This window comes from Nomia melanderi, chromosome 10, assembly GCF_051020985.1.
Source record: "Nomia melanderi isolate GNS246 chromosome 10, iyNomMela1, whole genome shotgun sequence".
Lineage (NCBI taxonomy): Eukaryota > Metazoa > Arthropoda > Insecta > Hymenoptera > Halictidae > Nomia > Nomia melanderi.
In genome coordinates this window covers 13,228,903-13,241,694 of record NC_135008.1, presented here as the reverse complement: position 1 = coordinate 13,241,694, position 12,792 = coordinate 13,228,903, and the positions used below count along the sequence as shown (strand labels likewise).

General features: G+C 40.2%; 1 protein-coding gene across 1 annotated transcript in view; it reads left to right on the top strand.

Annotated features, from left to right (window-relative positions):
• LOC116428819 (zwei Ig domain protein zig-8) overlaps positions 1 to 12,792 on the top strand; it is a 29,985-nt gene that overhangs the window by 4,336 nt on the left and 12,857 nt on the right. Inside the window, exon 2 of the mRNA XM_076371190.1 lies at positions 11,606 to 11,757. Coding sequence (XP_076227305.1) covers positions 11,606 to 11,757 — 152 coding nt within the window. The remainder of the gene's footprint in view (positions 1 to 11,605; positions 11,758 to 12,792) is intronic.

Sequence of the window (12,792 nt, the reverse complement as noted above, 5' to 3'; positions counted from 1 at the left end):
AACGAAAATGAAACACCCCCGACGTAGCCGGCGTTAGAATCTGAGAAGTGGTATGGCGGTGGAAGTAGCGGAACGTAAATGTTTGATGAACTGGTAAGACAGAAAATCGAGTTAGCCCTGCTGGGGGTGCGAGGAAAAGCGATCTTCGGGGGACGGAAAATCCAGATTTATGTCTGAGTTTAGTATCCGATGACGTCGTAAAATTACATCGAACACCCGTACGTGCCGCTCTAATAAAGCGGCCTCGGGAAACTGAGTCCGAGCTGATGCTCGAGTCTTCCGCGTCGGCCAATCACCGTCCCCGGGGAAATATACGTCAGAAATCCTTTTTCTGTTTCCGAGAAATTTATTTCCACTTTCACCTGCTCTCTTCTCACCTCGACTTGCTTTCTGTTTTGAATTTCTACGTCCCTCTCTGTCTCAGATATTCATTTTCCGCGACGAGTATCGTCTCGATTGCACAACACGGCCCCGAAACGCGTTCTCGTTTACACGTAATTGTTCTCAGTTAATAATCTAGACGCGCGTGTTGTTACGCTCGGCTACATGATAAGCATATTAACGGCAACCAAGAGAGAACGCGCGAAGCCAAAGAGAGACGCCAAGCATATTTCGATTGTACGGTAGTTAACTCGCTGTAACTATCAATCCGTGATTAGGTCAAATCGAATTATAATTGCTCGATCTAACCCACCGCGATTTTATTCGCGTCGTTCCTTCGAGTACGATTAACAACGCTAATGTGGTGTCGTCGAAATTGTCTTTCTGCTTTATGCTGCTGGCTGAAAGTGTCTACGATTCTGAGGGGAAGTGCGTGGTTTTCTATAAATTGGATCTGATGGGAGGTTAATGACGCAGTTTGAAGAGACACTGTGCGCGCGGATTGGTGGTCAACGACTTCGGAGCGTACATTACGTCTTTTAATCGAGTTCTGTGTTAGAAGCATCAAGAAAAGGGAGATACACGTAGGAACAGTAATTGTTTAACGATAAACAACGGAAGTGCTTTGGCGACGTAAATATAGTGTCAACCGTTTTTACATCGGACCATTTCGAATTTGTGTTATTTTGAAAATTATCAATTTAACTTGTAGTGACAGATTACAAAATTAATTTTCAAATGTTTCAATAGAAACTTCGTTTTCGAAAAAATTCGGATTGAATATGTTCAATGCGAGTGTGTTCGACAAATTTTTAACTTTGATTGTCTTGAAAAGAAAACTTTACATAAAAAAGATTATTATTAATATGTTTAAGACTTATTTTGTTTTATAATAGTATTATCTTTTTGGTTGTACTATAAATTTCAGAAAGCCCTGTATATAGAGTAAAGTATGAGGAAACCTGTTAACGTTGTGTGTAATTACTACTTGTTTCCTGAAAGAGCATGAGTTATGGTGAAAATCTTCTAAGGTTTCAGAATAAGAATACCTCGGTGGAAGCCTCAAGGGTCTCTTTCTTTCATATAGTGCCTTGAACAATATATAGATGAATAGCTACCTATATACAATAGATTGACAGATTTATTGCCCTGGAATAGTATCCCTTAAGGAGGTAAAATAATAACAACATACTACTGCATTGCACGTAATAACACTACCAATATCATCACTTTGGATAATTTATTACAACGACGGTGATCCGTTCAATCATCCTCTATACTATCAGCCTATTTAACACAAAAAATTTCTTATCCATTAATCTAACTTTGTTCTATGAAATTCCATCCTATCTAAACAATATCCAGTTTAACTTCTACAACGTATCACATTTTCATTAAAAAAAATGTAGAATATGTAGGTATTTTGTAAGTGATAGTACAAATGAAAAGGGAAAGGCATTACATGAAAAATCAAGAACACGTAGTATGTTGTTTTATTTCAAAGTTCGTTTTTGAAAAAAAATGAATGATCGCACGCGTAATCTACAGAAGTACGAGAAAGTAAATGAAAAACGTGGAATTAGGTATTTTTATTTGAACCTTCATTTTTGAAATCGCGAAGTGGGTGTTCCAGATACGTGTTCGACAAATTTTCAAATGTAGATTTTCTCAGAAACGCAGAAGTTGGTTTTCACTTATTCTTTCATGCAGAATAACTTCCTGTCAGTTCTACCAAACCATTTAGCTAAAGGTGTTATATATTCCAAAAAATTCCCATTTTCCTTGAAAAAGGGGACTTCCATTAAACGAAGTTCACTCTACATTTATAACTACTATTTCCATATGAGATCGTCCTTTGTCGGTTATACCACCAGCTATAAAAATATCATACTAACAATTCAACCCCTATCATTATTTTATTATCAACAACAGCGAACTTTCTATTACGCATCACAAACTCCATCGCATTACCATCTCATCACACAAATTCCAAAGTCTCTAAGAACGCCGACGCACGCAAAACCAATGCCGTTGACATTACTGCACGACCTGAACGACCCCAGGGCGATTAACACCGCAAGGTTCAACCCCTTTCCATCTCGAGGCCGCGCGCGACGCAAGCACCCTGAAATTTACGAACGATATCTGTCGTCCAGATCGGCCGTAAATAACGCATTACACCGAGCTGCCATCTGCTCCCTTTAACGCCCTTTCTCTGCGTCTCGCTCCCACTGATCCGGTAATCTCGGCGTGAAACACGATTTCCGGGAGCGACATGACCGGCGATAATCGGTGGTGGACCCGCGAGATAATTCACGTGGCCGGTCAACGTAACCGGCAAAAAACGTGACCTGTGTCCGGCACACGCAGCAGTCGCTGACGTATCCAATCACGCTTGGGTTGACTCCATGCCCCCCCAATCGTCGGATACTCTTCGTATTTTTGTCTCATTACTAACTGTTGTACCTACTGGCCTTAACTTTTAGCTACTATAGTAGTTTTCGTGTGTATCATCTTTTTTGAGCGGCACGCCACCATAGCGACTCAATTCTTCCTCTGTCGTCGATAACTGTGTACATCATAATCTAATCTAACATAATTGCACAGTGAAAAATTCTATCAGTCTCAAATCGCATTGTTACATTTATGATATACAGACCGCGTAAAATCTTACCGTACAAAGGTATAGCTTCGAAGCTAATCCCGCCTTAGCTAAAAGATTAAACAATCTATCAATTTTCGCAAGCTTAATTTTATATTATCTTCTGAAGATAGAATAGGAAGTACATAGCTAAAGAATTGAAAGAAGTAACAAATTTAAAAAAACAGTACTTCAAATCTGAAAGAACATAGGACGCCAGATACTCTCTCTTTCTTTTTAGTCTGTGTTTTCGTCCTTACTAACTGTTGTACGTACTGGCCTTAATCATTCTACCAATCTTTGGAATTCTATCAACCTTTTTAATTCGATACTGCCGTCTGAAGGTAGAAAAGAGGGTACATAGCTAATGGATTGAAACAAGTAAACAATGTACCAGAAGATCTTCAGCTTGAGAAGAACACGGGTCGTTAGATCCTTTCTCCTTTTCTTCTGTACACGTCTGCTTCCTTATTAGCTTCGCACCTACAGATCTTACCCGATCCACCAATCTTTGTTAATTAGATATCGCCTTCCGAAGACGGAAAAAAGGTACACGGCTAAAGTATCAAAAGGAGCAAAGAATTTTGAAAAAATGCTTCCAGTCGAGTAGGATACGGGTCGCCGGGTGACCGGCGCCTGCGCCCCATATTTTGCATCGCTGAAGGATCCTTCTGTCCGGAAGATCGAGTGTCCTGGGAGGGAGGGCTTTGATTGGTCGTGCGACTAGTCGTCCCCGGTGCACGCGATACCGGGTCGGCGCGCACTGATTGCCAATCCGATTCGCGCCATCTGAACGGAAACGCGTTGGCAAATCGATTCATCGAGCGTGGAACAATTGACCGGGACACGGCTCTAACCGACACGAAGCATTCCGTTAATCGTCGTTGGTTCGTCAGTGCCCTCGGCGACGCCGTGTCGTCATGGGCTTTCTTACGATCGCCTCGAGGTTAAGTGGAAACTTTACCCGTGGTATTTCGGTTTTCAAGGTCCGCGTGCGCGGCCTCAGCCCTCCTTTAAGCGTCTCTCCAGCGCACCGTGAAACGCTATCTCCCTGGGTAACGCGGCTCGACATTTATTTGATTCGATTCTAAACGGCAGACGTAAGGACACTCTGCTTTGCCTATCTGAACGCGGTGTTTACCGGGCTTTGTAAACGGTGCACCGATGGTTAAATTTGTAATGGATGTGCATATTTCTCTGCGCGGATTAATTTTCGAACGATTGCCCAGCTGGAATGAAATACTCGGTCGGGCCTCCTTTATTGTGGGTATTAAACTCGTCTCCGCTGTTTTACGTCGCTTTGAAAAGTTTTCATTGCCACGTAAAAGTGACGGTTTTTACGCTAGTTTAAGTAACTCGGGGACTTGTGGCTTCTTTGGAATTATTCGAATAGAAGCTAACGGGAGATGGGTTACATTTAGCGAGTATATACCTCTCAGTGTCACAGACAATTTATTATATGCTGTGTTATTGTTATTAGTGAAATTAGTGTTCATGTTATAATAAATGTTACCAGTGGAATACTGTAATTATGGTTATTCCGATGTTTATAAATCTATTAGTACTGTTTCGCCAATCGTCTAACACGAATGGACATTTTAGTAGCTACATTGATGTTTGTGAACGGTTTGATGTAAATTGTTCGTTGATTCCTATAATTAGTGTATGGTGCAATTATTGCGGTGTAAGTGTTATAGTGCGATTACTGAATTCATAGGATTTTAATGTCGTTTTCGTAGTCTATGTAAAATAAATAATTTCATAAATAATTAATCAACAAGATGGAAACCCGTAATATAGTGAAACATAATCGCAGAGAATGGTACAAAATAACAATTAACTAAATTCAAAATAAACTAACATATATTCGAATTATCTGTTTCGAAAATTCTCAATCCATAATACTGAAATGACACGTATTTTAAAAAAATGAATAAAATACTCCTTCGATTGGAGTACAAATTTCAATTCACCAACACATCATCCTATAAACAAAAAATAAACAATTTTCACAAATAAAAGTCACCAGAAAATAGTTGAAATCAGCGTGAAATTTTCCTTTTCATGTGTTCCATTTCTCATCTCAATCTGCATTTCAGTGACATTCCGTACGTGTCCACATACCTGTCACAGCAATTTTCGCGAGCACGTTGACTAGCGTCGAAAACTTGCGAGGCATTTAGCAAACGTCGATGGTGTAATTACTTTGTTGTTACTGCAGCAGCGTTAAACCCCCCAAAAGTACTCGAGTCCTAGGTACAGTTTCCGTTACAGAGTGGGGCGTGAAGTATTTGCACGGTCGAAATGGCGTTGTATACGGCTGCGGTAAAATTATACGAGACAATGGCAGATATCGCGCGTGCCTCGATATAATGGCGTCGTGAGCTCGAACGTTCCCACGGACGTCCAGCGTCGCCAATAATACAGCGATCCGATTCTAAATGTTATGAATACCGAGGTTATTGAAAGGATCGCGATTTATCTGGTCGGACGTTATTTGCCAACTCGGACGGAGCTGGATTTTTACAGACGGCCACCGCCACAGACGCGTATCGATCCAATATCCCAGACTTTTCGATGATTCTGTAAACAGTGATAATTAAGCATCGTTCCGCAATTAGCCGACTCTTCTACAGTTGAGCGATTTCTGATCCAGGTTATACGGTATTCCGATTGCATCCCCGATTCGTGGTAGAAATTTAATTACGCGATTGAAATCAAATAGATGAGACAGATATCCTAATTCTGAGCATATTAATAAAAAGCTTTTAGTGATATCGTATCCGATGATATATATATATTCAGCGGTTTCACTCCTGGGAATAAAAGCAACAGCCATTGGAGAATAAACTGTCGAAGAGATGTTCTCCGATCAGTATCTAACAGAAAGTTTTACTAGAGGGCCGCTATAGAGTGGACGCGTCGCTGTGTTCGATGTTTCCTTTGTACGTTGCCATCTTATCGTTCCTTCTCCCATCGCGGCATCTTTGGAATGTCCGTGATCAATTTATAATCATTTCCAGTTTCCGATAAAGTAAAACACAGTCCTACTAAACACAACAAAATCAAATATTCGATGAAAAACAATATCTTCTTTCCCAGTGCAAAATACATGTAACATAAAAACGACAAAGTGATAATCGTAAAGTAATAGCTAATATTGTCTTTCATTTATTTTCCTTCTATAGACTGTTAAGTTAACACGCATCACTGAACAGAAGCAATAAAACATCAACATATTACCTTTTACTTTAATTTCTTTTCTAAATAGTGACTATTAGAAGTGGTCAAATATATCTATAAGTGACAGCACACTATGCGATGTCTACCGGTGTCTACTGGGATGGAGAAACGGATGTACAGATGGTGGAAGTTCTTTAAGCAGTGGGGGGTTTATATCGGGCAGCGCCAGGACAGTTTCTCGGTCGCTTTTGTTCCCTCCCGCTCGCCCTGATATTTCCTCTGGTTGTGTCACGGTTTTTATTAAAAGAAAAAACATGAAAACCCACATTGGAAACCATTGCGTGGTCTACAGTGGCGAGGACGCACCACGAGAAATACTGTATTTAGTTGCCGTGGGTTCAAGATAATTTTGCGCTGGTTAATGAAGTACCTCATCCACTTATACTTCTGACATGATGCATTCTTATTCTTCCTACTCTGTTAACGCGTGATCACTTCCCTTCCCGCGGTTCCTTCATTCTGACGCTTAAAATTTGTTGAATAACATGTTCCCTGCAATGACGTCATCGGCAACCGACACGGCGCTTTTTGTTTGCATTGGCGTGATGACTGGCACTTATTTTCTCCGGCGAAACGAAATGCGCAGCCGAAGAAACGCTTGTTTCGAATCACTTGATGAACCCTGCGTCAGCGTTCCCCGTTATCGGTTAATTCATTAATTAACGGTGTCTCTATTGTGCCTTGCTAGAATTTATTGCGAAAAATTCGCAACAAAAGGCACAAAGGGTGCGGTAATTTGAGGTGAAAAATAAGCGCTCGTTTGCATCACGAGACGGTGGCGTAATTTAACCCGGCCTTTATGAAGTTGGTTTAGAAATAATTGTAAAGGGGATGAAAAAAGGTAAAGTTTCGCGTTATAGCGATATTTTTTTTTGTTTCTCTTGTGTGTAGAGTAATTATACCTGCTGGTTATAAAATACAATTTTTTTGAGATAATATTTCGATTTTGTGTATTTACTGGACAATTTTTCGTGGAATTTATTACTTTGTTTGGGTCTTTGTATTTAGCTGTTTTGTCGACTTGAAATGTATAAAAAATAAAATATAAGTAGTGAATACTTTGCATCATAAACTACATTTAATTGATTCATTCGTTCGCAAGATTCTAATTTCAACCTAATATTTCCTGATTGTACCCATTATTTAAAAATATTCGATTCCACCTGCCGTTCACAACTAGAAGAATGAAGGAATATATAAGAATGTGACATTTCGTAGTCTATTTCGTCTATTTTATCACGATTATAGTTTTAGCATTTTTCCCTAATTGTACAAGATGATAAAGAGTTCAAAATTCTAAGAGTAGATAATGCCTGTCAAACGAAGGGAAAAAGTTTCAATAAATATGTGTCGCAAAAGTAATATTACCCAAGTTATAAAAAGCATTTTTTTACTAGTATACTATCTACCCCTAAAGTTCTGAACCGCTTTTTATCACCCTGTGTGCATTAACCCTAGAGTTTCTAAGGCTTGAGCTGTCGTGCGGAAACTTAGCGGGAGGGGATCCTCGAACCCACTTCTTTAACCCACACTTCTTTAACACATTTATCGTAGTAAAATTGTTTTCTCAAAAAAAGTATCAAAACATTTGAATACATTTTATTTTCATAGCGACACAATGTGAATTCATATATTATCGAGTTTGCAAAAGCTCCCACCAGAATAACAAACATTTCGAACTGAATTACTTTTCATTTATTCGTATTTATACAATAAACACTCGTCCATCAATATTGTCACAGAAAGTGTCATAACATATAAATTTCCCCGACGTAATTTGTCTCTTCAAATATTGCAAATATAAACGACGTATTCCTCTTTATCAACTATTCAATTGAAACGCATAATAATACAATTTTAAAAATGATGAGCATTTACTTCACATCAGTGTTCCATTCACTTCACCATTAAGTTTACGAATATTTACCGCACACATTATTCTATTGTTCCTAGAAAAATTGATACTCGTTTATTCGGATCTTATAAATCAGAAAAAATACAGTGAAATATAATAAAAAATAAAATAAACATATAACCAAATGTTTATAAAATCCAATATGTGTTTCACACACACCATAATCTTACTGTCAAACGTCAAAGCTGACCAACCGGCGTGCACGAAGGTTAACAAAAGCATGGGCGTTTCAGTTACATTATAATGAAAGGAGCTTCGACGCGTTCATCCGAGCCCAGCGAAAAAGGATCGTTGAAATCCGCGGTTTCTGCAGTGGATTGAAAGTCGTTCGGTCGAAGAACGCCTCGGCGGCGCGCGGAGCGAAGTTAAATAACGCGCACGACGAGTTGCCAACGATAGCTCGGCAGTGTAAAAACTTTCCCCCCTCGTATAGCTGTTTTATCGAGCTCTTCTCCTTCGCCGCCCCCGGTACCCAGTATTCCCGGCGTCCCGTATAAACTCCACGGGCTCGGAGCATCGACGATAAATCGGGACGCCTCTTGATCCCCCGTCGACAACGAGAACGCGAATTTTTGCGTCGCTCGCGAGAGATATCGCTCGATATTCGCATCCGGCCGTACAAACGAACGTTCACCACTCCCCCCTCGGACACCCTTCCGCCGTACCGACGATAAACGCTTCCTCGTATTTGTTGCGTGTCGATTGAGCAACGATTCTGCGACGTAGCATTGAATCGTAAGCCACCAGTAATGCACTGTTTCCCTTATCACTGGGAACACGTAACACAAAGTAAATCGCTGTCACGGAAGAATCAACGATACGTTGGGCGAAAACACTCCGTTGCTTTCTGAAACGCGTACCAATTATTTTGATGTTCTTGTTTTTTTTATTGAACTACAAAAATTTGCTGTAATTCTGTAGAATCTGGTCGTGTCCTGATTTCGTTTTACACTGAACTTTTAGGTAAATTTATATAGCGTTGTTTAAAAGTTTGGAATTGTTTATTCGGTGTGATGGGACTGTGGATTTTGCTGTAGATAAAGTATTGGTGAATGTTCGATTTTTTGTATAACATTGACTGAAATAGATGGTTTTATGCCAGTACGTTGTTTTATCTGGGTACGTTTTGTTTATGGGATACAATAGAATTATTTTATAAAAAGAAAATGGTTAATATTGCAGTGAAAAGCATCCTTGAAATTGAAAATTTGCGTTCTTTGAAATTTTTCTTTTTTGAGAAGTATTACCAGAGAGATTTAAATATGTATTAAATAATATTAGCCCCAGATGTAACAGGATAACAATTTCTGAAATACCGTTGTACCTTATTCTTAAAGGAATATTCAAGTTTTAATGAATGATCAATATCATCTTTACTACTGCCAACACAAATTGACTTTCTATTTAACTAGTGAAATTTTAATTCGCTTTGAAAAATAATCAACTATCTATACGCTAAATAAAAAAAAGTAACATATATCGAAAAGAATTTGCTTCTTAAGAGCATGTTTACAAGAAGATCGTGTTTAAATGGCAACCAGATTCAGATATACTTTATATATAATAGCTTCGAGAAGTAGGAGAACTTTGTGTTGCTGTAAACGGAGTCGATAAATATTTCAATTAGACTCAAGAATGTCCTCCAAGTTTTCAGCCTTCAATTTTGCAATGGCTATTCCGGGATTACGACTTATAACTTCTTAAATTGCAATTAGTTCAATAGTAAAAGAGACAGAACAACCTGGACAAATAATAAGATTTAATTTATCAGCCACATTACCACTATTCTTCGCCTTACACTCTCGGAAACTACAATTTGCTCGTAGCTCATTGTTTTCCAATAACATTAATTCTAATTGTTATATACGTACAGAAATAATTTATTATTATTAAAATCGGAAATTCTAATATTCAAAATCATATCAAATCTTTATATTCATATTCAATTTACCAATCTTTGCATAAATTCATTGCATCTAATATTACCTTAATAAAAATTTACTTTGGTAACATTTCATACTCTAAGATAAAGGACGAAGTACTAAGATGATACAAAAATACTCAAAAGGACGTTTCAAGTAAATGGCATCGCCGCATTAACACAAGTTTCAAAATTGGATTCAGAGCGCATTTCCTATGCTTACTCAGCTAAATCCTCACCAGGTGTCGAACGAAAAAAGATGGGAAATGAGCGCATCGGGGCATGTGCGATATGATATCACGTACAAGAAATATGATGCGCGAACAAATAGGTGGTTCCTTTATACCCTTCGGACGGCGGACCGGATGTGGGCCCTCAAGGTCGTTGGAACGAAGCCCACGTTGCTTTTCGGCCCGAATGCTGATCCGTCTTCGGATCCCTCGAATCGGAATCCCGGGATTAGTATCCATTTCCCCAAGGCACGATGGCTTGGCAGAAGCTTTGATAGGATTTATTCCTAAAGGCAAGAAGCGAATGAGGAGCAGAGAGGGATGAGGGGGTGGCGGACGGGCTGAAGGAAGCCGCGAGTGTATGGACGTCACGAATGCGGAATACACTATATTCCCGTGATCCTTTTATTATTCCATCATGGCGGCGGCGCCGGGGATATCCGGTACAATGTAAATTCAGCAGGTATAACAATCCGCCGCGATCAGGGCACCATGTTAATGCAACCATCTAAAATGTGACCGACGTTTGGGCTGAAGCTAAAGTTTGCCCGGGGATTGCGGGGACTCGTAAACGTTTCGCGCTAGCGCAGGCGGCGCACAATGAAAGCGCTTCGCGTCGCAACACCTTTCCAGGGAATTCGCACGGCGACAGTATTATGCGGCTGCCGCGGCGAATTTGAATTTAATCACCGAATTGTTCGGGAGCCGTCGCAGCGAGAACTATGTTAATTTATTGATACTGATTTTCATTTTTATCGCTAGAGCGTCGTCTGTGGAGATTGAGGTAAATATTGAACGTATAAGTGAAATGGAGTGTCGGGTCAGCGTACTATTATCGGGATGTAATTAATTTAATTTTGGTATACCAGTTTTAGTTTTGTTATTCTGCATGAAGCGTTGCAGCTCTTATAGATTTAACGATATTTCACCCCGCTGAGATTCTTAGTTTACTTGATGTATTTGAAATATTATTGGAAACGTAGAAATATGTACGGTAGGAGCGATATTCTTCTATTTTTCTCGGATTTAGAAGCATTTTTGTAATATTCAAACGCGGCGTATAATCAGTGTTAGAAAGGAAAATCTTATGTAAATAATGAAACATGGAAATTTAATAACATCGTGTATTTCTGCGATGCATTTTTTAGGCAGAACATCTCCTTTGAAGTTGAACGTAAAATTTGAAATTCTTCTGGTAGCGTCATATATTTTTCACAGTTTACAACTCGAGACTTCGTACGTGCTGAAGTTTAAAAATTGATGGAATTTTTCAGGGGTGAGCACAAGGTCTCATTCATTGGTGAAGAGGTTCGACGGGATTTACACAGGGCCGTACTTCGACGCAAGCACCCCTACGAACGTCACGGCCCAGTTGGGAAGGCATGCGTACTTGCCGTGCAGAGTGCGGCAACTTGGTAATAAATCAGTAAGTTCGCCATCTTTTCTTGACACGGTTATGTCCTTAAGCATGAAGCCCTGTAAAAGGGGTTTTCTAAATTCTTCATCAAGACTCTTTGAAAACACAAATTTTTATAAATAATATAATTTAACACGAAACAAGCTAGTTTTAACCGAAAAGGAACATTTTCTGCGCTCAAACTTTCCATTTAAGTACTTTATATAAACATACCAACGCGTATAAATAATAAATCGTCAGGCCACTGAAAAGAATACAACAAATTCATTTTTTGATATCAAAACTTTTCTCGTTTGCTCAACACTCCGTATACGTGTCTATACGATCACCACCAGCGCAACACCGCGTACAACGAATAAATGAAGTCATCACGCGTTCCCCGGACGGCGCATGCTTCATCGGACAAATTACGAATTCCTTAATTTCCTAGTCGATTACGAAGCACTCGAGGAACTTCGGAAACCGTTATCTCGTCATTGTTCCTTGCAAAAAGTACGACCGGATACCGCTGTCGCCCCTCCCGCGCCGTCTATCTAACCGCCCTTCTCGAGGGTCAGATAAACTGGATTTATTTGCACGTGAATGCCCAGTTTTCTGCGATCCAGCGTCGATGGTATCGGCACCGACGGCTCACCGGTTTCCATGAACTCCGCCGATCCGACGATCGAACACGGCGTGAGCTATCGCGGGTCGGCGCGGCGTACCGTCGATATTTCGCACAGTGCGAGCATCCGGTTTACGCTATTACAATAATCGGAATAGCGACGATAAACCGAGACTCGGAGCGAACGCCGGTATCTCACTCCCGCCGCGGTTCTGCTGGCAATTTATGCGAACTATAAAAGTCTAATCTGTCCGGATTCGCGACCGTTAGAGCCGGATTATACGAGCCCGCGTGAATTTTACGAGGCGCCCCCGCGCGGCCGACCGCCGCGTCGAAGTAACCCAGATCTCCCGGCGATGACAGACAAAGGGGTGGGTCTTGTTGCGGCGAAGGACGCGTTTAACCGGGTAGGCGACACGGAGCAGTAAAACTTTTTCGTA